The sequence below is a fragment of the Melanerpes formicivorus genome, unplaced genomic scaffold (genome assembly GCF_026170545.1).
Source record: "Melanerpes formicivorus ecotype bairdi unplaced genomic scaffold, bMelFor1.0.p_v2 SCAF_10, whole genome shotgun sequence".
Taxonomy (NCBI): Eukaryota; Metazoa; Chordata; class Aves; order Piciformes; family Picidae; genus Melanerpes; species Melanerpes formicivorus.
The window spans coordinates 22,709,629-22,737,095 of NW_027142362.1; the positions used below are offsets into that span (position 1 = coordinate 22,709,629).

Below are 27,467 nucleotides of genomic sequence, written 5' to 3' on the forward strand. Positions count from 1 at the left end.
ATGATGATCAGGGACTGTCCAGATCTCTGTAAGCGGGTCACAGTATCATAGTATCATAGTATCATTCAGTGTTGGAAGGGACCACAAGGATCATCCAGTCCCAACCCCCCTGCCATGGGCAGGGACACCCCACACTAGATCAGGCTGCCCAGAGCCTCAGCCAGCCTGGCCTTAAACACCTCCAGGGACGGGGCCTCAACCACCTCCCTGGACAACCCATTCCAGGGTTTCACCACTCTCATGGTGAAGAACCTCCTCCTCACATCTAGCCTGAATCTCCCCACCTCCAGCTTCATTCCATTCCCCCTAGTCCTATCACTACCTGAGATCCTGAGCAGTCCCTCCCCAGCCTTCCTGTAGGCCCCCTTCAGATCCTGGAAGGCCACAATGAGGTCACCTGGGAGCCTTCTCTTCTGCAGACTGAACAGCCCCAACTCCTTCAGTCTGTCCTCATAGGAGAGGTGCTCCAGCCCTCTGATCATCCTTGTGGCCCTTCTCTGGACACCTTCCAGCACCTCCACATCCCTCTTGTAATAGGGGCTCCAGAACTGGACACAGTACTCCAGGTGGGGTCTCACCAGGGCTGAGTAGAGGGGGAGGATCACCTCCCTCGACCTGCTAGCCACACTTCTGATACAGCCCAGGATCTGATTGGCTTTGCGGGCTGCAAGTGCACACTGAGAGCTCCTGTTGAGCTTCTCCTCCCCCAGCACCCCCAAGTCTCTCTCCTCAGGGCTGCTTTCCAGCCAGTCCCTGCCCAGCCTGGATTTGTGCCTGGGATTGCCTCGACCCAGATGCAGGACCCTGCACTTGCTCTTATTGAACTTCATGAGGTTGGCTTGTGCCCACCTCTCCAGCCTGTCTAGGTCCCTCTGGATGGCCTCCCTTCCCTCCAGCCTGTCTGCTGCACCACACAGCTTGGTGTCATCAGCAAACTTGCTCATGTGATGATGGGTCAGACAAAACTACAAACCCATAGCAGTTTCGTGGTGTTTGGCCACTCCTCTGTAGCAAAGCCAGGTGGGATTCCCTGTGCTGGTTTGGCAGTCTGAGGACGTGCCTGTCAGTGGCAAGAGGCTGGCAGGTCGTTGGGTAGCGATTTATCGGATTGTTGTCTGATAAGAAGGCTGATCAATGCAATTTATTCTGCAGCATAAAAATTGCAGGCCCACTTGAATGGATGGCAGTGCTAAAGCTAAATGCCTGTTCCCTGGAGGGGGACAGACAAAAGGAAAGCTGTACCCAGTATCTAGTGATCTCAGAAGAGATCAAAGAGCGAGTGTTACAATTACAAATGATGAAATGCACACTTGTGCAGATTGCTCAGTAATAGAGCAGGCATTCATTTAAGGGGAGTTTTTCTGCAGCATGCAGCACTGAAAACACATGTCTAATAGGTGCATTCATTTTAATATGCTCATTCATTGAGCAGGCCTGATTAATTAGTGCATGTCACCATCTGGTACTTACTGAGACTATTCATTTTTAAAATGTTGAAATTGTAGGGAATGTTGCACACCAATTAAGTTCCTTTTAATTGGATTATGTTAGTATAAAGTATTACTGGAGAAGGCCTTCATTGTGATTCAGCCAGCATGCATCTAAAGGAGACCCGCCAGCCTGAAATTACTTAGAACAAAGGAAAAATGCCTGAAATGCATGTTTATTGCTGTCTCTGTGCACTCAACAAAGATGATGTCAACAAATAAGAGCCATAAAAATGCTTCTGCTTTTCTGTGCAAGGCTCAGTTTCCTGACATGAGGATGTCTCAGCTGATCACTTCTTGGTCTTTGCACCGAATCTGTCGTCATCTCCCTCTGACCTGGAAAGTGGAATATGCTTTTGCATTTCTCTTTGTTTGCTATCAACCTAACAGGGCCAGACTGAGCCCTCCTGCATGCAGTTGTGTATCTGCTGAAATGAGGAGCATTGTTGTCATTTACACAGAAAGTGATTTGGCCTTTGAAGCTGATAAACTCCCTGTGCTGACTCAACCGTTTAGTGAATAGAGTGGCACAATCTGCTGGCTGCAGCACCACATTAGGAGCAGAACTTGTCTGTCTGTGCTTGTTCCTGTCAGTGACTCACTTGGTGAGTTTTGGTTACTTAATGTCACTGCACTGCAGTATTTTGCTGTATAAATTGTGAATAATTCTGTTTATCAACTTACATAAAAGGCACCAAGCTAACAGGGATAAAATGCACCATGTTGATGTTACTAATTTACTGTTAATGCTTTCTTTAGAAGCCTAATGCTGTTTTGTATTTTACATCTGAGGCTGGTATTGCCTTGATTAGCTTGTGATTAACTTCAAGTAAGTTCTGTCATCCAAACTGCTCATTTCAGAAGAGCCAGGAACTCTGTGGAGTACACACTCCTTCCCATTCCTTAGCCCCTTACATGGGCAGTTACAGAAGCAGGGAGGTTACGGATTAAAAGATACCTGACCACTAGCAGCTTAGGATAGCTGATGTGTTGATGCTGACCTGGTTTTGGAGAGTGGGGTGAGAAGGTAGACATGAAGAATGCCAGGCTATTTTCCCTTGCTGTCTCTCTGTGCAGTTTCCTTACCTTCAGTGGCCTCTGCTGCCCCCTACCAAGCTGCAGCTGCGGTTTTCAGCAGTGGAAACAACAGCCTGAACACGTGAGGAACGGTTTGCAGCTAACAGTGAAAGATTTCATTACTGTTAGCACTCGTAATCACTCTCACTATAATTATCTCGCATAATAGGGAATCTGTAGCTGAAACGGGAAATGTGTTTTCTTTAAAGGGAGAGGAAAATATCAGCAAACACTCTTCTGGTTGTACGGTAATGAAGAGACTGCCAGAATTCCTTCTAGAATGGAAATACTTGTGTAGACACATAAGGATCACTACCAATTTAATTTGTAATGGCACAGGAGTGCTTCTGATTTGGAAGTGGCACAATGCTGGAATTCTTTGGGCTGTTTCCCTCAGATACGTTTTCTCTTGTTTTAAGATGCACATTTCCTCTGTTACAGCTGCAGGCAATGTCAGAGCATGCTGCAGGAACTCCCTGTCCATCCTGCATCTGCCAAAGGCAACGGGAAACCCAGCTGTGGTTTATAAACCTGAGAAGGCTGTCTGCTTCACAGACTGTGTCAAAAACCATGGTTGTGTTTAAACCAGCTCTAGGAGAGCACAAGAGCCAAAATATCTCTACCTGTCTTTGTATTTTGTTTTTAATCTGGCTGGCCGCAGGTGCTACTCCTGGGATACGGAATGTTTATTTGCTCAGAGCTGTGACCCTGCTGCAGTTCTCAGTCTTACTGGAGAATTGTGCTGTGGTCCTGCAGTCTCCTGTCCTCTGCATTCACATGTTGAGTGTGGCACTCATTTGGGTCGCAGGAAACAGATCAGTAGCAGTGTACCTGAGCAAATGAGAGTGAGTACAGCCCGTGGCCAGACACAGAACTGCAGTCACCTGAAGGTGTGCAACAGAGCGGCTTTCTCATCCCTACCCCAGTGTTACTAGCAGAAAATGCTGAGCCTGGGAGGCCACAAAGCTGTCTGGTTTGGTGATGGGATTCTAGAGCAAGTGCAGTCTATACAATTTCAGAGAAATAGTATCACCTGGTTAAATCTTAAACCCCACACATCTGCACTAACCCTTTTATTCAAATTGTTTGTTCAGAGGTTCTATGTAGTGGAGGAGTATATTTCCCAGGAAAACCTTCAGTGTAGCTTCCCTTAGTGGAATCCCTAGTCCCTATTTGTGAAACACATGAAGGAGCTAAGCAGAGTATAAAACTCTAGTATGTGCTCAGTCTCTCTCTCTGATTTTAGGATGATCTCTCAGTGAAATTTTTCTGCCTACAATGTGCGGCCTTGCAAAGTGTTGAAGCAACAAATCCCAGCAGAGATTATTAAAAACAAAAGGGGGGGGGGGGGCGCATTTTACTCTGTGTATATGAAACAATGGCTGAAAGTTTGGGCAAAGCTCTGTCTGGCAGACTTTCTATCTCTTAGGTCGTACAGAGAAAGCTTTTGTCACTAACTTTTTGGCCAAAAGCTTTGTCTGGAAACATAATTAGTCATTGTATGAAATATGATAGTCCCGGTCCCATGAATGTGTCTGAAGATCCTAATAGAGTTAGACTTCAGCCCCATCTGGTGTTGGAACAGGATTGCTCTATTAGAGTTTTCCTTTGCCAAAGCACAGAGCAGTGCGTGAGGAGACTGACAGATTCACACCACTGCCACTTGCACTAATAGTTTCTATTGTTTGCTACAGTGATGAAGCCCAGTTGTGCCTGCAGTGAATTCCAGTATAGCCATTCTGCTGATGAGTTATTACCCAGGGGCTCTGCAGAGAGTTGCATCTTCAGCTGAACGGCTTTATTAATGCCCTTTCAGTTTACCTATGTGATCAGCAATTACATTTTTGCCCAAAGCCTGTAAGAATATAAAAGCCATTGATTTTTCAATGCCTGTGTATACAGAAGTAGCAGTGGACATAGAGAGTCTTTCACCTCAGTAAAATGTCTCAAACAGTTTCAGTTATGCAACAGTGACAAAGAGACCAGACTTGTGGATTTGGCTTAGAAGGCTTAAAATCTTCAGGCATTAATTCATGAAACTCTCAAATCCGGGATATTCGAAGGACTACAAAGCACAGCAGATTCGTGTTTGGTTTTCACTTAAGGATGATCATTTCAGGAAATAAAAAGGTTTACTTTGAAAGAGATTTTTCAATTCTTTTTCAGTTGTTATTTCTGGAGGGGTTAGGTAGAAAAGCTACCTGTGAAACAAATCAGGGACTAAAAATCCATAGCTTTGGTTTCAGGCTGTAAGAATGGTTTATTGCCACTCCTGTCAGCTAAAGGAGAAGAAACAGTGACTTTCTGGAAAGGCCTCCCCCAGCATTTTATCTGGCTTTTGCAGGATAGCAGTTTGGCCTTTCCCTTCAACCAAAACACTTGACCAGTTATAATTTAATGAAAAAAGTGCTAAAATGGCAGAGTTTGAATTGCTTGAACAGATTTTGTCACTTAAGCCAAACTCATTCACATGCAAAGCTAAAACAAATTATCTCAATTGCATTCAGGAGAGTAAACATACTCTTACTTTCCTGCCTCATGTTTAAGTGTTATGTTGAAAGCAGTGTGCACTAATCTGTGGGGTTATATGCTCTTCCTAGCATTTGTTTTAGTGGGCAAAATTAAAGGTCAATGGTCCTGAACTAGTCAAGAGAATTACTCTGAATTCTCAGTAATTGCCATTTCTCTCTCTCTCTGTTTTGAGTAGTACATAAGAATGATATTTGCAACAGTTTTTGCATTTCAGTTACATAGTTTTGTAAATGTAGGTAGAAAGAGTTGAGACCTCAGCAAAAGGCTACTCGCTTCTTTCAAATGGTTCCCACTGCAGACAGTGGTATGTGTAACGATCAGGCTGGGCTTTCCCCATTCTTATCCTTGCTCTCTCTTGTCTTTCAGAATGACCACTGCTCAAAACAGTAGCCATACGAAGTGCACAGAGGGGAAACACATGGATTACATTCCTACCATGCACTGAACAGCACAGCACCAAGCGCAGAGCTCTGGGAAAATGTCTGCTTGCAACACTTTCACTGAACACGTCTGGAAACCTGGTGAATGTAAGAACTGCTTCAAGCCCAAAAGCTTGCATCAGTTACCTCCAGTATCTGAAAAAAAGCCCCTCTCACATGGAAACCTGAAACCCAATGCAAACCAAAGTAACAGCCATCGTGGAAGAAACACAGGAGGCTTCCGACCCCCCGTGGCAAAGAAACCCACAATAGCTGTGAAGCCCACCATGATGGTGGTAGACGGGCAGGGCGTGTGTGGCGAAATCGGCACACCGGATCTTTGTGAGAACAAGGCAGTGCCCGTGGGTTGGAACCGGAACAAAGCCATCTTGAACAGAAAACCACTGAACAATAATAATGAAGAGGAAATTGAAGGCTATAGCCATGTTCACAGGCCGTACGGCAACAATGATGGTGTAGGTAAGATACCAAATAACAATAGTAACGGACTGACAGACGTTTTGAAGGAGATTGCAGGTTTGGATACCACGCCTCAGCTAACTGGGCAGGAAACGAACTCCAGAGAAAACTTCCTGGGGAGAATAAATAATTGCTACAAAAGGTCGCTAGAAAGAAAGATTCCTCCAAGCTGCATGATGGGTGGAATGAAGGATTCACAGAGTAAGCATGTTATTCTGAGTGGAAGCACTGAAGTCATAAGTAATGAAGGTGGACGTTTCTGTTATCCAGAGTTCTCTAGTGGAGATGAGAGTGAGGATGACACGTTTTTTGGCAGCATGCAAGAAGAGCATGAGAGCTGGGATGAAAGTGATGAAGAGTTGCTAGCAATGGAGATTCGTATGAGGGGCCAGCCCCGCTTCGCTAATTTTAGAGCTAACACCCTGTCTCCTGTTCAGTTCTGTGTTGACAAAAAGTGGAATACTGTGCCCCTCAGAAACAAGTCCCTCCAGAGGATCTGTGCAGTAGATTATGATGACAGTTATGATGAAATCTTAAATGGTTATGGGGAAGAGACTGTGATTCTTTATGGGCAAGAGAGCATGCAGAGCATGGTATCTTCTGATTCTACGTCTCCTGATTCTTCTTTGACAGAAGAGTCTCGCTCCGGAACAGCCAGCAGCTCTTCACAGAAGTTCTGTAATGGAGGGTTATCTCCTAGTACTCCTCAGGATCTCAAATTGATTGAACCAGAATATGAAAGTCTTTGTGATAATCAGCAAGTGAAGGATGTGTCAAAAGCTCCCAGAAATGTTCCCAAAAGTCTAGAAACTCACAAGGCAGTCCTTGCGCTTCGACTGGAAGAGAAGGATGGCAAAATTGCTGTGCAAACTGACAAGCAAGAGAATAAAAGTTCTTCTGATGTTGCTGGTCAAGCTGTAACTATAAATTTGGTGCCTGTGGAAGAGCAAGCTAAACCTTACAGGGTGGTGAATATGGAACAACCAGTTTGCAAGCCATATACCGTAGTAGATGTATCAGCTGCAATGACCAATGAATGTATGGAGAATCTGACTGAGACCTCAGAAACCAGAAAAACATCATCTACCCCAAGCTCACCAGTAACTCCAGGCACACCTATTACATCCTCTGCTGCCTCACCTGTACAAGTAAATGCTAATCTGAAAAAATCCAGTGCAATTAGATATCAAGAAGTGTGGACTTCTAGTACTAGTCCAAGACAGAAGATACCTAAGGTGGAGTTAATTAATAACAGCTCAGGACCTTCAGTTCCTCCCAGGAAGACAAGCCACAAGTCAGCTCCTACTTCACCTACAGCTACAAATGTTTCTTCAAAAACGATCCCAGTTAAGTCTCCCAATTTATCTGAGATAAAATTCAACAGCTACAATAATGCTGGCATGCCACCTTTTCCTATTATCATTCATGACGAGCCCACTTATGCCAAGAGTTCCAAAAATGCTATTAAAGTTCCTATTGTCATCAATCCAAATGCCTATGATAACCTGGCTATCTATAAAAGTTTTCTAGGGACTAGTGGAGAGCTATCCATCAAAGATAAAACTACCAGTGTAATAAGCCACACATATGAAGAAATAGAAACAGAAAGCGAAGGGACCGAAGCCCTAGGAAGTAAACCCACTGAACTTTCCCAAGGAAAGGGGGTGACTAATAGCTCTGAGTGCAGGCTAGGTTCTGTGGCTCAAAAGGTCCAAGAGTTTAATAGCTGTCTCGGTAAAAGTCAGATATCACCGCAGAGAAGTCACAGTTCTGACCACAGCTCCCCACCAAGGGTTCAAAAGACAGCACAAGAGCCTGCAGCAAAAACAGACCTAACACCAGAGGCTTCTGTTGGCAGCAGCAGCAGAGAGAATGCAAGCATGGTGCTTTCACAGATTGTGGCTTCTATCCAGCCTCCGCAGTCTCCTCCAGAAACGCCTCAGTCTGGACCCAAGTCTTGCAGCATAGAAGAACTGTATTCCTTACCCCCCGATGCAGATGCTACTAAAACCACCCTGGTGCGACCCAAATCACTGTTTACATCGCAGTCTGAAATGGAGTCATCCAAGATGGTGGAAAACACTGCCATTAAAATGCAGAAAGAAGCACTTTCACAGCCAGTTGCTACCCCCTCTCCAAAGCCGCTGAGAGCCACCCCAAATACCACAAGCCCCAAAACAGAGCAAGCACCACCATTTCCTCCTCCACGATCTACTTCTTCACCCTATCATGCAAGTAACTTGTTGCAAAGACATTTCAGCAATTGGGCCAAACCAAATAGTCCCACCAGGTCTACAGAGGCCGAATCAATCCTGCATTCGGAAGGTCGGCGAGCCGCCGATGCCAAACCCAAACGCTGGATATCATTTAAGAGCTTCTTCCGCCGCAGGAAAACAGATGATGAGGAAGACAAAGAGAAAGAAAGAGAGAAAGGAAAATTGGTTGGTCTGGACGGAACCGTTATACATATGCTCCCCCCTCCTCCAGTTCAGCGTCATCACTGGTTCAGTGAGGCCAAGTCAGACTCTAGCGAGAAGCCATCGATTGTTTTCATGTATAGATGTGAACCGGCACAAGCTGAACCAAAGGCTGAGCAGCAAAACAAGGGTGGAGCAGAGTCTGCTATTGCAGAGGCACTAGCAAAAGACAAAGGAGAAGCACAGGAAAAGTCTGCAGAGAGCTCTGAACAGCAAACAGCCAGCCATTCATCACCACCTCAGACTGAGAAGAAAATCCCCAGGTAATCTCCTTGTTTGTTATAGTCACTCCTTCACTGTGAACTGTCTCTATATACCACTACAGAGGGGAGAAAGTAAGGAGTTTTATTGCATTAGGTTTTTTAAGTGTCTTTAATTTAGGTAACTTAAAGCATATTTTTTAAACCTTTGCATTACACCAAATATCAGAAGAGACTAAAACCAAAGTGAATCATAGAAACAGTCCTTGCTATTTGGAGTTTGTAGGTTCAGCAGGCCTTGCTTTTGAAGTTTGTGGGTTCACTCCCATGTTGCAAGAGCTGTGTTACAGTGAATCAGGGACACTTTCCTGATTTCTAGTTAAGAAAGTGTTCCTGTGTTAGAAAAACAATTAAATAATTGCATCTGCAGAAATAGAAGGCAACTGTTGAAAAATATAATTGAAATTAGACACCTGTGACTGGGTGCTAACTTTATCTCACATACAGTATCACAGTATCACAGTATAACTAAGGTTGGAAATGACCTCGAGGATCATCAAGTCCAACCTATCAACACAGACCCCATGACTAGACCATGGCACCAAGTGCCATGTCCAATCCCCTCTTGAACGCCTCCAGGGACGGTGACTCCACCACCTCCCTGGGCAGCACATTCCAATGACCAATGACTCTCTCAGTGAAGAACTTTCTCCTCACCACGAGTCTAAACCTCCCCTGGCGCAGCTTGAGACTGTGTCCTCTTGTTCTGGTGCTGGTTGCCTGGGAGAAGAGACCAACCCCTTCCCGGCTACAACCACCTTTCAGGTAGTTGTAGAGGGCAATGAGGTCACCCCTGAGCCTCCTCTTCTCCAGGCTAAACAATCCCAGCTCTCCTCATAGGGCTGTGTTCAAGGTCTCTCCCCAGCCTTGTTGCCCTTCTCTGGACACCTTCAAGTGTTTCAATGTCCTTCTTAAACTGAGGGGCCCAGAACTGGACACAGGACTCAAGGTGCGGCCTGACCAGTGCTGAGCCCAGGGCACAATGACTTCCCTGCTCCTGCTGGCCACACTATTCCTAATGCAGGCCAGGATGCCATTGGCCCTCTTGGCCACCTGGGCACACTGCTGGCTCATATTCAGGCAGCTGTCGATCAGCACCCCCAGGTCCCTCTCTGTTTGGCAGCTCTCAGCCACTCTGACCCCAGCCTGTAGCTCTGCATGGGATTGCCGTGGCCAAAGTGCAGCACTCGGCACTTGGACTTGTTAAATGACATCCCATTGGACTCTGCCCATCTGTCCAGTTGGTCAAGGTCCCTCTGCAGAGCCTCTTGACCCTCTAACTGACCAACATCTGCTCCTAACTTGGTGTCAGCTGCAAACTTGCTGATGACTGATTTGACCCCCTCATCCAGATCATCAATGAAGATGTTAAAGAGCACAGGGCCCAGCACTGATCCCTGGGGCACACCACTGGTGACTGGTTGCCAGCTGGCTGTGGCACCATTCACCATCACTCTCTGGGCTTGGCCCTCCAGCCAGTTCCTAACCCAGCACAAAGTGTAGTGGTCCAAGCCATGAGCTGACAGCTTAAGACAAGACACAAGACAAGAGATGCTACATTGCAATATTGCAGCACTCTCAAAATAAACCACGTAAAAAAGTGATGATGGGATGGGATTGTCTGCAGAATAATCCATTTCAGTTTTGCAAGGCCCTTAGCAATGGCTGTACTTATCTGCTAACAATTGGATTCAGTAGAGCTGGTGCTTTATTTCTGCCTGACACTTTTGTTCAGTGATTTCACTTACAATTTTTCCTACCCCCAAAGTCCACTAAAATGCTATGTTGTTCCAGTTTCTGTGACAGTGCTTTGGCCAGGAGATGATTATTTTACTCCTATGAGTTCATGATAGTTGAAGAATTTAGGTCTGCCTCTTGGTTTAAAGGTCTGTCTGTTCCCTTATCAAGGGCATATGTCCTCTTGGTTGTCTCTGGACATGAAGAGCCATCTTTATTTCCAGATATACATTGCTTTCAGCATACCCCTGAGTTCCTACAGTGCATGACCTAAGAGGGCTGGAGACACTGATTGCAGGCAGTCACATGGGTGTGTAGCACTCAGTATAGACCAGAGCTGTGGATCTATCAGAATATGTTTCCTAATGTAATTATACAAACCAAACTCAAAATAGTGTCACACTTGCATTGGTTTTTGTAGCAATAACCTAGTGATAGGAAATTAACTTTGTTAAGGCTGAGGTCTATATAAGCCTCAGAAAATGTCATGGCAGTGTGCTTTGGGGGTTTTGTTTCCATTGTCTGTGCAGAGTTAGTTACGGTGATTTTGAGTTACAGTTATTTTAATTCAACTCAAACTGATAGAAGTTTCTTTGTGAGCTTAGTTTGAGCTTGCCACAAACTGATTGCTGCCTGTCTTAAAGTAAAATAACTATGTTTTAAACTTACCAGAAGTGACCATTTGCACCATGTGTACTTCAAGCACTTTTATATCTCATCTTTGGAACGCTAATATAGCATTCTGTGGAGATCAGGCCTAGTCAGACTGTTTGCCTTCTGTCAGACATAGGCAGCTGTGGGTTTTGCAGTTTTGCCTGCATTATTGAAACCCTAAGATTTTAGCTCTATTTCAAGGGTAGAGAATGATTTTAAATACAGGATGTTTCTGGGTTGAGAGCATTAAGAAGGCCAATGGCATCCTGGCCTGTATTAGGAATAGTGTGGCCAGCAGGAGCAGGGAGGTCATTGTGCCCCTGGACTCTGCATTGGTTAGGCCACACCTTGAGTCCTGTGTCCAGTTCTGGGCCCCTCAGTTTAAGAAGGACATCGAAACACTTGAATGTGTCCAGAGAAGGGCAACAAGGCTGGGGAGAGGCCTTGAGCACAGCCCTGTGAGGAGAGGCTGAGGGAACTGGAATTGTTTAGCCTGGAGAAGAGGAGGCTCAGGGGTGACCTCATTGCCCTCTACAACTACCTGAGGGGTGGTTGTGGCCAGGAGGGGATTGGTCTCTTCTCCCAGGCAACCAGCACCAGAACAAGAGGACACAGTCTCAAGCTGCGCCAGGGGAGGTTTAGACTGGAGGTGAGGAGAAAGTTCTTCACCGAGCGAGTCGTTCGTCATTGGAATGTGCTGCCCAGGGAGGTGGTGGAGTCACCATCCCTGGAGGTGTTCAAGAGGAGATTGGACGTGGCACTTGGTGCCATGGTCTAGTCATGAGGTCTGTGTTGATAGGTTGGACTCGATGATCCTCGAGGTCTCTTCCACCTTTAGTTATACTGTGATACTGTGATACTGTAACGTGGTGATAGGGTTTACCACAGTATGATGTAAAGCTGCTTTCTGAAGTAATTGTCCCAAATACAAGATAGGATGGTCCCCAATGATTCAGTGTGCTGTCTGTTTCTGCAGACTTGGATGAGTTTCAGTCTTAGAGTCAAGAACTTGATGATTATTTTTGTATATACATTAAAATTAATATGGAGTATTGGAAAAAAATATCTGCTACAAATTGTGGCATTAAGCACTTTGATAAATCATTCAAGTCAGTAGGAGCTGTGAGCATTCAGCATCTCTGCAAAGTGTGCAGTACCAGAGCGATACAGGGGTGTGGACCATGCCAAAGGGAGTGTCCCAGTTTTTTCACTGCAGGCTACAGATGAAGGCTGAAGACAGTGGGGAATGTTCCCAGGGCTGGAATAACCCTTGTCAGGAATCTAGTCCCTCTAGACTTACCCTAAATTAAATGGAGAGAAGTGGGCAGCTTTAGAGAGTATGGTGAAGAACTACAGAAGTTTGTGCTCTCAGTCCTCTTTTAGAGGAACCCATTTTGCCAGTGATCTCCAGGAGCACCTAGAGCAAATGAGGTTGTAACACCTTTTTTAGCAGCATTACCAAATACATTGCCATCAGGAGATTGTCTGCTTCCCACCTCCTTAGCAGCCAGTTCTTGTGCTGGCAATGTTACCTGTGGGGACCAGACTGAAGAATTGGTTCAAGTGCAAAATAACTTTGCAGTTATTGTTCAGGCAGATCAATTCACTGATCTGACAGGGGGACCAGGCAGGAAGGAGCAGCTGGTTATCTGGGTGTAGGAGGGCAATAACAGACTAAGCTGTGCCTTGTTTGCTCTTGTTCTCAGACTGCCCTAGAGGTGGCGCTGTTGTAATGTTTTCTCTTTCGGCGCTACTACTAGAGTACCTTCTGCCCTTACTACAGAGGCAACTGGTCTCTCTGTCCTGTCTCATTCACTTGCTCCAAAATAGAGGTTTTCTTTCTGTTTTTCTGCAAGCCATGATAATACTCTCTGAGACTCTCTCACAGTTTTCCCAGGTGAAAACTGGAATTTTCCAAATGTTAGAGTTGGAATAGAGTTGCAGATGTTAGTCAGAGGGTAGAAAGGCTCTGCAGAGGGACCTCGACCAACTGGACAGACAGGCAGAATCCAATGGGATGGCATTCAACAAGTCCAAGTGCCAAGTGCTGCACTTTGGCTACGGCAATCCCATGCAGATCTACAGGCTGGGGTCAGAGTGGCTGAGAGCTGCCAAACAGAGAGGGACCTGGGGGTGCTGATCGACAGCTGCCTGAATATGAGCCAGCAGTGTGTCCAGGTAGCCAAGAGGGCCAATGGCATCCTGGCCTGCATTAGGAATAGTGTGGCCAGCAGGAGCAGGGAAGTCATTGTGCCCTGTACTCTGCATTGGTTAGGCCACACCTTGAGTCCTGTGTCCAGTTCTGGGCCCCTCAGTTTAAGAAGGACATTGAGACACTTGAGTGTGTCCAGAGAAGGGCAACAAAGCTGGGGAGAGGCCTGGAACACAGCCCTGTGAGGAGAGGCTGAGGGAGCTGGGATTGTTTAGCCTGGAGAAGAGGAGGCTCAGGGGTGACCTCATTGCCCTCTACAACTACTTGAAAGGTGGTTGTAGCCAGGAAGGGGTTGGCCTCTTCTCCCAGGCACCCAGCACCAGAACAAGGGGACACAGTCTCAAGCTGCACCAGGGGAGGTTTAGACTCGAGGTGAGGAGAAAGTTCTTCACCGAGTGAGTTGTCCGTCATTGGGATGTGCTGCCCAGGGAGGTGGTGGAGTCACCATCCCTGGAGGTGTTCAAGAGGGGATTGGATGTGGCACTTGGTGCCATGGTCTGGTCATGAGGTCTGTGTTGATAGGTTGGACTCGATGATCCTCGAGGTCATTTCCAACCTTAGTGATACTGTGATACTGTGATACTGTGAATTTCTTCTTTTAACAGCATTGGTTTATGGTTTCTACAAATTTCCAAGACAATACACTAAGATTTTGAGGAATACCTTGTGGGAACACTGGACAGTGGATATCTTTATCCTTCAGTTCTTATATTCAGTTTCCTTGATGCAGTTTGATGCCTGAAGTTACTTGGACTTTTTACTTAATTTTTAATATCATTAGAGAGACCAAGTGAAACCTTACTGCTCCAAAAAACGTTCAAGGATTTTGGCTTTTGTTCTTAATATCCCAGTAGATGAGGGTCAGCTTCCATTATGGCACAAACAGGAGTCATAACAAAAGAAGAGGTGGTTCAGGTATTAGTAAGAGGTTAGTGTTTATCCAGGCTAAAACATGTGCATGGGAAAGATGTTTAAAATCTTGAGCTGAGTTTGCAGAGGCTTAGAGGAAAACAGAAGACATGAAGATAGCAATCAATGAAGGTGACACTTTTCTAACTCAGAATGTCAAGAACAGTAAGCTTACTGAAAAAACCAAACCGATGACCTGGAAAATAAGATAAGCTTTAAAAATGTCAGATGACTGGGGGGCCTTGAAAGCAAATTAAGTGAAGATACACCATTTCCTTACTTTGCAAGTGATTACAAAGCTGCTAAAGATAGATAACATAGCCCAAAAAAACCAGTCAGAAGGTATTTAATGTTATCACTTAAAAAGGTCAGGTTCTCCCTTTGAAGAGCACTTGCGAAATACTCAGCTCATTGAAAGCTGAACTCTCGTTCTGTTATACAAAAGGATTTGGGGTTTAGAGTATTTAGAATAAACCTTTATTTAGAATAAACCAGACCAGGTTGGAAGAGACCTTCAAGATCATCGCATCCAACCCATCAGCCAATCCAACACCACCTAAACAACTAACCCATGGCACCAAGCACCCCATCAAGTCTCCTCCTGAACACCTCCAATGACGGCGACTCCACCACCTCCCCGGGCAGCCCATTCCAATGGGCAATCACTCTTTCTGTATAGAACTTCTTCCTAACATCCAGCCTGAACCTCCCCTGGTGCAGCCTGAGACTGTGTCCTCTTGTTCTGGTGCTGGCTGCCTGGGAGAAGAGACCAACCTCTGCCTGTCTACAACCTCCCTTCAGGTAGTTGTAGAGAGTGATAAGGTCACCCCTGAGCCTCCTCTTCTCCAGGCTAAGCAGCCCCAGCTCCCTCAATCTCTCCTCACAGGGCTGTGTTCCAAACCCCTCACCAAGTTTGTTGCCCTTCTCTGGACTCCTTCCAGCAAGTCAACCTCCTTCCTAAACTGAGGGGCCCAGAACTGGACACAGTACTCGAGGTGCGGCCTAACCAGTGCAGTTTGGGTTGTCCATGTGATTATTTGCTTCTGTTTGGTGCCTGGATGCACATACAGTGGTTTGAACAGAGCTAGCCAATACTAATGTATTAAATTCACCCAAAATTTATAGATTCGCTTTTGCAAAAAGTCAGCAGTTACCTCAGCTTCAGCATTAATTGGAATGAAATTAGAAGTTCATGATGAAGCAGTTGCTCTCAGGCAAACCTAAAGCTGACCTGTAAAACAACAATACAATGTATTTATGGCCAAAGTCCACATGGAGGTTTAAAACTAGAAGGTTCTTTAAAGGCTTTGTTATCTAGTGGATCAGCTTCTGGGCATTTCATAAGGTAAAGGTTTCTCCCCTCCATCACTGAGAGATCAGTGCTTCTACTCAGTAGCAGCTACATTTTAGATGGAGATGTTTCCTAAAAGAAAACTGCTGCACAGCCTTCTGATTCTTCCTTTCCTGTCTTCATAAAAACATCAGAGCCGAACTAAAACCTTATTCAGCACTGTTATAGATGGCAGTGCCTTTGTAAATCAAGGACCACTCACTGATTTGTGCACAGCCATTTCCATTCCAGGTACCTATTAAACTGAAGAGTTCCCTTTCCTAGCTACAAGTCAGCCATAACCTTCCTTTATAGGGTCTTTGGGCCAGACTTGGATGAACTAAGGGTAAAACTCAAGCAGTGAGCTCTGCACATTCATTCCATTCTGGTTTAGATAAGAAAGCATTTCTTCATAGCTAGAGCTGGGATTACCAATATGGTTCCTACAATGTTAACTGTGTCAAAAGGATTTGAACTCCTAAGTGATAGATAGGAGTTCTCTTGTTGGTGGCTACATAGCTTTTGTATCTTGCTTCCAAATGGAGTGAGATGCTTATCTGTGTGCTAAAGCTCTCTGAACATTTTCCTGAGGAAGCATGCTCCTCCACTGCAGTTAGACACCACAGCAGCAAGCTGCCTTCGTTTAAGGCTACTTTTTATTCACATTGCCCCTGGGCATTGCACTGGGTGCTTTCATGGACTCTGTACTTATCAAAGCTTTTGGAAATGTCTTGTTATCTTTCAGATCTTATCCCAGTGCCACACTCACAGTACAGATAGTTCAGCTTGAGTAACTTCCTGCCACATGACTGCTTCTGAAAGCAATACAAATATCAGTGGCTGGGGAGAGTCTTTAAGGAAACTGGCCAAAAGCTTGCATAGTTCTTGCCTGCCATGGGAGTGTTTCAGTCGTGTAAGCGAGCTTCGAGTGCGTTTTGTTGTGCTGATAGTCTTGAGGTTGCTGAGGACTGTTCACACTGCTTGCTTCACAAGCCAAATGTGATTTCAAGGACCTGAGTTTGGCATCAAATTACCATATACAGGCAGTGGAGAAAGACAATTCCAGATGATCTAGAGCACCAATACTTCAAAGGCCCTAAGTGAGCTATCTCCTCAGTGGTATTTTAGTAATTTCTGTTTCACCACTAACTTGTAAGAAAAGAAGAATAGGTGACCGGGGCTAGGGGGGTGTGCCACAGTGCAGGTCATCTCTGACCTGGAGCTCAAGAGCCTGAACAGCTTAGGGAATGTAGGCTCTCTCAATTCAGTGGGCCAGGAGCCATGAAATTACTGCGAGTTCTCTGTGTATCAAGAGGAATCTGAGTGCTGTAACAGATTACTCAGTAAAAACAACTGGGATTATTGTTCTTCAAAAATGTAGTCATATATTAAGATCTAGATGACATCCAGAGACAGGCAGGAATAACCACCACTACCACATTCCACTCTCTCATTGTCATTAATCCAGTCCCTGCAGATTCCATGGCTGCTTCAGAAACTACTTGAGAACAAAATCTTTTACATCACAGTAGGGTTCTGGTCAAAACAAAGTCCCTCCCAGTTTAGAGGACCTCTTTCATAAGTTGTAAGGTAAGGTTCCTACCTGAATCCAAATTTAAGCAAGTGTAGCTTGCATAAATTGGTGAGGAGAATTCAAGTATGTTATAGCTGGAAAGAAAATGTTTCTTTGAGCAAGTCTGCTGAAATGGGAGAAACTCTCTCCTGAAAAGTTCAGCTGAAACTATCAACAACTCCTTCACCCCAAGCCTATCTTGATTTGCCTTCGCCCAGATACCAGCAAGGTTTATTTTTTCACCTAGCAGTGCTCAACAGGTTTTTTAAGAGCATTAACTCTCCATCAGTGAAAAACTTGTGTGAGATTTTTCTCTAGAGCATTTCTCTGCCAGCAGAATTGGAAATTGTGCGTGACCATTAGGCGAGAAGTTTGGTAACATTTCACGTGAAGATTCGTAAAGACTTCAGGACCAAGTAGAAAGAATCTTACAGTTTCTTTAGAAGTTTAGATAAAGAACTGGTAAATCGTGCATTATTGTTCTTAACTCTTCTAATAGAGTCTGTAAAACAGAAAGTTTGGGAACTTAAAATGGGTGAAAAGTATTTTTTGTAAGGCACAGTTGATCTGGGCAACTCATTGCTATTCAGTTTCCCTGACACTAAAGAGCTTAACAGGATGTCTTTACTGGATTATTGAATGTATTCCCTTTCCCCATGCAAACATTGCCTTTTACAAGGGGTTTTATTTTGATTAAAAAAGGGAGTAGAAATTGTCTTGCTTCAGAACTAAGCCAAATTCTAAATAACAAAAATGAGAAATAAATGTAATGGCTGAGTTGTTTCAGATTGTCGTTTCAGTTTCACTTTCCTCTCAAGTGACTTAGTGGCTAATGGCAGTGACGAGGAACTGAACTGCCTGAGCTACTGGAATGGGCTTTCTGTATGAATCCTGGGCACTGATCATCTTTGCTCAGTGTTTTGCAAAAACAAAGTAGTCTCTGCTCCTGTATCATCTTTGCTCAGTGTTTTGCAACAATAAAGTAGTCTCTCTTCCTGTGTAAGGTGGCCTTTGAGTGCCCTCAAGTCATTAGTCTCTCTTGATTTTTCCTGAAGCATTTTTCAGTCAATTTTTATCAGCTTAAATGTGTAGGGCCTGAGGGGATCTCAAAGAGATGTCAATGAAACTGAAGTTACACAGTTTGGGTTTTTTAATGTAAAACTAGGTCATCTTCCTTGTGGGACGCTCTCATCTGTAACAGTACAATTGCCATTGATTATGACTTTGCTGATGTCCACTCCAGGCAGAGATCAGAGTCTCAGCTGGGTCTAAGGCTGCATCAGCTTTTCCCTGTGTTATGTCACTCATTTCCTCCACTTCATTATTTATGGGCTGTCTTACACAGAGCTGTACTCCCTCAGCCTGACCTCTAGACCTGACCCTAGTTCAGGAATGCACTTCTTGTAATCAAATCACTTCTTGTAATAAAGTCATCTCTTATGAGTATTCCACTTCATCTCCCTCATACTCACTGCTATTTATTCATCACTCTAATTGAGAAGAGTCCTCTGAACAGAGGAAAATACAGTTTATACAATAGCTGTGATTGCACTGTCCTTACAAAATTCAACACAATGTGCAGTTCTCATAGACCACATCATCTTTTGGCAGGCCTCCAGAAACGGTGAAGAAGGAAAGCCTGAGGTAAAGAAGGGCATTTTTCCCAGCGGGTGGGGGGGGGAAGCAAAAACCAACAGCAAAACAAAAACCCCCTACGACTTTTAAACCAATTTTGTGTTTGTGCATGTGTGAATGACAAGCATGTGAATTCAGTGGGGTATTAGCTGAAGGACAGTCACTTTTATGGCAAGTTGTTTTTACTGCATGTGATCTCAGCTTCTTAAGAAAACAAATGTGCTCTCAAAATGCACAAAGCTGCTGCTCCCTCCAGTAACTAGAGAGTTGTTTAGTTTCAGCCACGTGCGCCCTAGGAGCAGAGTTCTCTAAGGTAATTCACTAGCTATGAAGTTTGGGTTTGAAATCAAGAAGGGAAAAGAAGAAGGCTTTGGCAGAGGAGTCTGTGCCCACTATGGTAAAAGTTAAGTATGTGCTCTTATGCAAGGCATCAAAGAATCCATCCTGGCAAAATATCTGTAACTATCCCAAATAAGGGGATAGCTTTAAGTCTCACTTGCTGTCAACAAGCAGGATGAGGTTATCAGGCTTTAATGGTTCTAATCTCACAGAACTGGTTGTTTATCAGCTGCTCTGTGTTTCTGGAAAACTAGTAGTTTTAACGGTTTATTTCATGAAAGAAAAGCAAATTAGTTCTGGTAGCTTGCTGTGTGAGGATGTTTTTGCCTTTTGTACCTCCTGTGTTCTGTCAGTGCTGATCAGGGGCTGGCATTTTGCTGGCTGAGTCACTGCACTGCGTACATGTGCTTGGTCTCTATGTCTTCACTGAGGGGAGTATTTTCCCTCAGTTTTCATGGCCTGACATCCAATTGTTGTGATTCAAGATGTATTAGATTCAGACACTAAAACTGCTTAAATAGAGATTGAGATATTCACTTTTTACAGAACATTACTCTAAGTTCTTAAAACTCCTCTTGAAATTTGAACTCGCTTTTCCTTTAACATGACTAAGCCCATAGTTGGCATACCACAACAGTGATGTAGTAGGCTGTGAACTTATTTTTCATCCATGAAGGCAGTGGAAGAGTTAAGAAGGCAGGGCTTGTAACTAACTGGTTTCCTGGGGCACTTTGGCAAGTCCCTGGGACCCACCCCTTAAGGTAAACATTAAGGTGCAGTAGGTGTATCACTCTGTGCAGAGTTCAGCCCTGTTGCTTACAGCTTGCACAACTTGTAGCACATCAGAACACTGTGGAATCAATGGCTCGCCAGAGTTTCAAGACATGATTAAAAGACTCAAGAAGGCCCTGAAAGAATTTCCTTTAATGGGGAATTGTGTGAGTGAGTACAGTGGGTGAGTTGTTTGGTTTTTTTTTTACTTTCTTCCTTTCTAGCTGCTGGATGGCAAAATGCTTCTGAGCTTAGGTTCAGTGTATGTGCTTGCATGTGTCTGGTTTGAAGAATGAATCTGTTCTGTACCTCACCAACTGATAACTAAAACATTACTTTGAGACAACATTCCTGGTTTGTGGCAATGACAGAACTATGCAGCTATTAGAATCTGTTTCTTCTTAGAGAAAACTTTCTTACCGAAGAATGTAGGTATGTATATGATTTACAGCGACTACAAGTCTTGGGTTGAGTCTCTCATCTTGAGAGCCTTGTAACTGCTTTAATTTTATATGTGCTTTGCTCTGAAATGATATTAGGTTAACTCTTTAATGTGGGTATATTTATGGCACATGGAATGTTCTGCACACCATTCCTATGCATGGTACTAAAAATGAACAAAGAATTTTATGCTGATTAAAGATTACATCCTTTTGAATTTATGCTGATTTTTTACTCTTTCACTAACAAGCTCTAATGAGATTGTTTGTCTCAGCCTGCAGTTAAAATTCATGAGTCTGAGTAGAGACGGCATGTGCGCGCTGCACCGTATATGGGCTCTTGTGTTATGCAAAGTGCTGGCATGTTTTAATCTTTGTAGTCTAGAAGATTGTGTATCCTGATTTTCAGTATTTGGGCTTTGGCATAGAGAGAGATATGCCTATCATTTATATTAACTCTTGGAGGAGGTACTCCCTCTTTCCGCCGTAAGGATTTTTACTGCAGAAATTCAGCCACTCTGAGGAGTTCACAACACAGAATTTTTGTTTCTGCTCGTCAGAAGTTATGTAAAGTTTTAAATCTTTACCACAAAAAATTGCAGATCTGTGGTGTGGTGGTCATCTTTTGAAGAAGTTCCTTGTTCCTGTCCCTTATGGAGGTCACAAGAACTTAAAATTCCTGCTGTTTTATTTGATCAGGCTGTAATAATGAGACCTAGTGAACAGGACATATGCTCTTGAGACTTGCCCAGTAATTGGTATTAGTTTCTGTGAGGGAGAGAGGATAAAAGCACAGGAAAATTTTTGTTCTGACATGTTTTATGGGACATTTTATTGATAACTATTGCTGCTATGTTTTCAATAGGATTGGGGTTTTTTAATAAACCTGAACACGTTTTAATGCATAGATATATATCTAAAAGGCATAATTTTAACACCATACTGCAATAAATACATGCATGGGAAATGACTGAACCCATGATCTTCGCAGTTTTATGCTATAAGTCACCACAGGTTGAATAAAACCTCATAGCTAAGAGCAAGGGCAGAGGAATATCTTCGTGCAGGCAGATTTTCATCCTGGAGAATTTTATATGGGAAACAGATTACTGACTTAGAGGAGATACTGAACTGTTTCCCAAAGTCTCAGTTCCCCAAATCCTACCAGTATATGAAAATGTATCATTAAAGTTTTTGTGCATTTAGTAAGACTTAACAGCCCCCTTACTGTAACTTGAAATCTTTGATTAAAGTACAATTGTTCTGATGAGTGAAGAGCACCTTAAGCTCTGCTGCTGCTGTTGTGCTGGGAGCCCTACATGTTGTATGCAGAACAATGCCCGCGTATATATGCATACATGTCGATTGTAGTCAGCTGTAAAACACTTTATTACCCCTTTTGTATGAAAACCATGAGCCATTACATTACTCTCTTGGTCAAAAGATGTTAAGTTGTTGCTTATTCTTAAGGAAAATAAATATTGTAGAAAGTCCTTGCTAAAACAAGGAGGGAGAAAGGAGCTCATTTCTTTACCACTTCATTCCCTTCCCTGAAGATATTTAATGCCTGCTCCAGTATTTTGCCAGTAGTATCTAGTACCCAGCTCTGGTTTCCAGGTGATTTTGTTTTGTTTGTTTCAGTCAAGTGCCTGATGACACGACACTGGAGGATTTGTCCCCTCATGTCCCTAGAGCTGTGTTTGTGAAGCAGGACAATGGCGGCAGTGCCTCCGTCATACCAGTGTCATCTGTCCGCGTCCCGCAGGGGGAGGAAGAAAAGGAAGATGCTTCCAGTTCTCCTGACTTAAACCCTTGCAGTGCTACGTACAGCAATTTAGGTAAGTGGATTCTTAGAGAAGAAAATGTAAATTACATCAGCTTTTGGATACTTTTCCAGGCAGTGAAGAACCTTCATATTCTGAACAGCTCAATCCACTTTCATGAGGTTAGTTTAAAGCCAAACTTCCAAGGTGATTTCTAGGAAACAAAATGGCATTGCCTTAATCTGAGAGACAGAAGCAAGATTTAACAAACTCAAAGGTTTTCTTTCCTGTGATTTTTAAATCTATGTCTTGATTGCCCTTAGTGATAAACATCTCAAATACTTTTAAAAGGCACATTGTTTTATCTGTTTGGAGGGATTTTTATCAAAGAGGTTTCGAATCACATGCAAATAACCTGTTGTTTTTTTAAGATACAATAAGTAGATTTCAATATTTTGTGTGAACTTCAACAAAAGATAGGACTTTCTCCCTGAAGACATTCAAGGTCAGGCTTGATGGGGCTCTGAGCAACCTGATCTAGTTAAAGATGTCCCTGCTTACTGCATGGGGGTTGGACTAGATGACTTTTAAAGCTCTATTCCAGCCCAATGCATTCTATGATTCCTATTTTAGAGTGTAACTAACTATTAAATTATTTGTGGTCTTTGGTTGACTAAAACCTTTCTTATTGTAGTCTGAGAGTCTACTTCTGATCCTTCAGAAAAGTTGAAGATAAAAAATTCCTGAAGGTACAGCACAGTCTATTCAGCTTCCCCTGAATTCTTACCCTATTAAAAACGTGTGCAGTGCTTCCCTGGAAGGTGTGAGCAAGATAAATAAGCATCTCCTGATATAGAGTATCAATATTATCAACCAAATGTTCTAAACCATTTTGATTTGAAGTACTGTGGATTTAGCAATACCTATAACAAAAGTCTCTCCCTTATGTATGTCCAAGAAGATCTGCACACTGTGAGTGTTCCAACTTGTGAAGCACTTGGACAAGAATTAAACCAACTGCACTGAGATGGCTCACAAGTACAGGGGTTTGGCAGGTCCACACAGGTTTGAAGGATCAAGGACTACACTTTACACCCTCAGGTGCATACATTCCTTAGACATTTAGTGATATTGTTGCCTTTCTTTTTTCTCTTTTTCTAATGAAATGTGAATTAGTGGTGAACTTATGAGTGTGCTCTGCTAATGGAACATTAATTAGGTATTGTTTCTAAAGCATAAAGGGGAAAAATACCCTGCCCAAGAGTGATACTGACATCTACCAAGAAAATGTAACTTCAAGGAAGAAAAGGAAAAATACATTTTGTTGTGGTAGAATTAGCCAAAGATCTAATGCCTCATCTTCCACTCCATGAGATACAGATCTGTATCTGTATATTGGATTGGAATGGAATGGAATGGAATGGAATGGAATGGAATGGAATGGAGTAGAATGGAGTAGAATAGAATAGAATAGAATAGAATAGAATAGAATAGAATAGAATAGAATAGAATAGAATAGAATAGAATAGAATAGAATAGAATAGAATAGAATAGAATAGAATAGAATAGAATAGACCAGGTTGGAAGAGGCCTTCAAGATCATCGCGTCCAACCTATCATCCAACACCACCTAATCAACTAACCCATGCAACCAAGCACCCTGTCAAGTCTCCTCCTGAACACCTCCAGCGATTTCTGTATTTAGGCCATAGCTGCATTACAGAGAGAATCTAGCTGCATCAAAACTATTGCTAGCATGATTAGCCAGTTTTTCTAACCAGACTGACATACAGAAGGATCAAGCTAAGGCAGCATTCGGTGTGTGAAACCTCACTCGTGTTGAGATTGTTACGTTTTAGCCTGAGTGCCCAGAGGAGTCAATGGATTTCACAGCCAAAATAATGAGATTGTGATTCTTCTTTATAAATCTTTACTTACTTGAGCTCAATTTTCTTTTGCAAGATGTTGACATGTGATGGCAACTGATTCACCACACAGAGTTAGATGTACTTCTGTCCATAGATCTCTCTCCATCCCACAGCATATCGCAAACTGGAAGTAATAAGCTCATGGGAAATGTTATAAAATACCATTAACCCTGGAGCAGGTTATCCAGAGAAGCGAAGTCTCCATCTGTGGAGATACACAAAACCTGACTGGACATGGTCCTAGACATCCTGGTCTAGATGACCCTGCCTGAGCAGGGATGGTTGGACTTGACCAGATGGTCAGAGGTCCTAGACATCCTGGTCTAGATGACCCTGCCTGAGCAGGGATGGTTGGACTTGACCATCTAAGGAGGTCCCTTCCAACCTAACTGCTTCTGTGATTCTGTGATTACTGCCATCAGTCCTTGCTTTTGTCAGTTTTCAGCTCTGTGTGAACGCTCCTTTGTGAAACCACATCAAACTGAACCCTTTGGCATTGTATTCAAATTCTTCTCATTCGTGGCTCACTTTCAGATTTGATGTCACCAAAGTAACTTTAGGTATGAAAGAGTTAAATTATCTTTTTGGCTAGACTTGGCCTGGCTTGGCAGCTTGCTGTTTGTCTTAAAAGCAATGCTACCCTAAATGGCACTGAGTTCTCTGGCTGCTGTTCAGACTTTTAGCTGCTTTATTTGAGCAACCTCTTTTGAATTCAGATATCTATCATGAGATTAGTGGGTAGGATATAGAATAATTCCTTCTTGGATTCACATCTTAGATCACCTGAGCAGCAAAATCATACCTTTTAAAAATTAATAAATGTTCATGTGTGCTTGAGTAAATTCATAAATACTCCTGCTTCAACTGGAATTCTATCTACAGTTACATTTTATGGCTTCATACCACAATACATAGTATAGCAATATGGATCATGTGTGCATCCTGATTTGCAGCATAGTGCACTTTTTAAATACTCCTCTGATGCATAGTCTGTGTTTGTTATTGAAAAATAGATAATAGTATGTCCTTACTGTGAATGTCTGATCTTCAGCTGTGACATATCACATGAAATTTTATGAGCAGAAATAATGGCAAGCTATGGTAAATTTCCATCTGCAGTCAGGTAGTAGAATAGAATAGAATAAACCAGGTTGGAAGAGACCTTCAAGATCATCAAATCCAACCCTTCAACCAATCCAACACCACCTAAACAACTAACCCATGGCACCAAGCACCCTGTCAAGTCTCCTCCTGAACACCTCCAGTGATGGTGACTCCACCACCTCCTCAGGCAGCCCATTCCAATGGGCAATCACTCTCTCTGTATAGAACTTCTTCATAACATCCAATCTAAACCTCCCCTGGCACAGCCTGAGACTGTGTCCTCTTGTTCTGGTGCTGGCTGCCTGGGAGAAGAGACCAACCTCTGCCTGTCTACAACCTCCCTTCAGGTAGTTGTAGAGAGCAATAAGGTCACCCCTGAGTCTCCTCCTCTCCAGGCTAAGCAACCCCAGCCCCCGCAGCCTCTCCTCACAGGGCTGTGTTCCAAGCCCCTCACCAACTTCGTTGCCCTTCTCTGGACTCATTCCAGCAAGTCAACCTCCTTCCTAAACTGAGGAGCCCAGAACTGGACACAGGACTCGAGGTGTGGCCTAACCAGTGCAGTGTACAGGGGCAGAATGACCTCCCTGCTCCTGCTAGCCATACTGTTCCTGATGCAGGCCAGGATGCCATTGGCCTTCTTGGCTGCCTGGGCACACTGCAGGCTCATGTTCATCCTACCATCAACCAGCACCCCCAGGTCCCTCTCTGCCTGGCTGCTCTCCAGCCCCTCTGACCCCAGCCTGTAGCACTGCATGGGGTTGCTGTGGCCAATGTACAGAACCCGGCACTTGGATGTGTTCAATCTTAGGTATATTTGGGGTTTGGCCTTCTCCTGCTTCCACAGGACTTAGTCCTTAATCAGTTTACAGTCCTGCCCCCAAACACTGCAGTGTGCCAGCAAGTATTTGTCAGGCACCAAACTGCAAGATGCAAAATTGGAGAGCAACTCATGTGTAAAATAGAGAGAGGCAAGCCTGACAAGATAGAATATTATCTTTTGTGAATCAGATACAACATACATGACTTGGGACTTTTAGAAGACCTGAAGTCAACAATCACCAGGGAGAACAAAATCCTGTGGCTATCAGCCAGAAGTTAATTCACGTGAGCTCTGTAGCTTAGGATCAGAAAGACAATAGACTAGATAACTAAAATCCCGTCCTTCGTCTTAAGTCGTGGGGGAAACTGACTTGATTGAACTTGCATAGCTGGAACCAGATTTACTTAGCATAGTATTTCTGTCATTTAAAACACCAAGTTATTTTATTATCAGCTCTTTTTCTCCTTACCCCCAAAGGAAAAGTGAAAAAGGTGGCTGCATTTCTAGGTTTTGTGACTGTTTGCACTGTAAAAAGGTGCCATAGAGTACTACTTCAGTCAGTTAAACCAGGGCAGGGCACCTTAGTCAGGCTATAAATAAGGTAACAAGGTAGTTGTTGATTGAAACTGACAGTTCAGTGTCAGACAGTGATTATAGTATCAGTCTGGTGCATTTTGTATCATATATAATTAGTACAGGTAATATCTTTAACATGGTGTAATGGAGGACAGGAAGCAAGACCTGACAAGTCACCAAGGCAGACAAGCTGTTTCATCTGCATTTTTTACTTATTTAGTGCCTCCAGCCCATCCTACCACAGTTCTGTGGACAGAAGTGTGTCATGGGTGTCGCTAACAAACATTAGCTTTCCTTTCTGTTACATATGTTATCATTCTGGCAGGACTTTATTAAATGAAGGGTAAACGTGTAAACAACTGAGTATAATAATCACAGTATCACAGTATAACTGAGGTTGGCAATGACCTCGACGATCATCGAGTCCAACCTGTCAACACAGACCCCATGACTAGACCATGGCACCAAGTGCCACGTCCAATCCCCTCTTGAACACCTCCAGGGACGGTGACTCCACCACCTCCCTGGGCAGCACATCCCAATGATGAACAACTCGCTCAGTGAAGAACTTCCTCCTCACCTCGAGTCTAAACCTCCCCTGGCACAGCTAGAGACTGTGTCCCCTTGTTCTGGTGCTGGGTGCCTGGGAGAAGAGACCAACCCCTTCCTGGCTACAACCACCTTTCAGGTAGTTGTAGAGGGCAATGAGGTCACCCCTGAGCCTCCTCTTCTCCAGGCTAAGCAACCCCAGCTCCCTCAGCCTCTCCTCACAGGGCTGTGTTCAAGGCCTCTCCCCAGCCTTGTTGCCCTTCTCTGGACACGTTCAAGTGTCTCGATGTCCTTCTTAAACTGAGGGGCCCAGAACTGGACTCAATGGCAATGTAATGGCATCTAATCACAAAACCAGGTGTAATGGGTTGGGGCAAACCCCCTCCCCACCACAG

At 43.9% G+C, this 27,467-nt stretch overlaps 1 protein-coding gene and 1 long non-coding RNA gene across 7 annotated transcripts in view; one reads left to right on the forward strand and one right to left on the reverse strand.

Moving 5' to 3' along the window:
• Positions 1-27,467, forward strand: part of PEAK1 (pseudopodium enriched atypical kinase 1) — a 157,046-nt gene that overhangs the window by 106,395 nt on the left and 23,184 nt on the right. For 3 of the 6 annotated variants that reach the window (XM_068144265.1, XM_068144264.1, XM_068144266.1), the window contains 4 exons: positions 5,463-8,735; positions 18,759-18,791; positions 19,960-20,076; positions 21,974-22,170. In XM_068144265.1, the coding sequence (XP_068000366.1) occupies positions 5,575-8,735; positions 18,759-18,791; positions 19,960-20,076; positions 21,974-22,170 (3,508 nt within the window). In that variant the 5' untranslated portion in view covers positions 5,463-5,574. The remainder of the gene's footprint in view (positions 1-5,462; positions 8,736-18,758; positions 18,792-19,959; positions 20,077-21,973; positions 22,171-27,467) is intronic. The other 3 variants (XM_068144268.1, XM_068144267.1, XM_068144270.1) reach the window with 3 other exon arrangements.
• The window catches only part of LOC137443993 (uncharacterized), a 48,076-nt gene that overhangs the window by 18,623 nt on the left and 1,986 nt on the right, over positions 1-27,467 (reverse strand). The gene's annotated exons all lie outside the window — the stretch shown is intronic.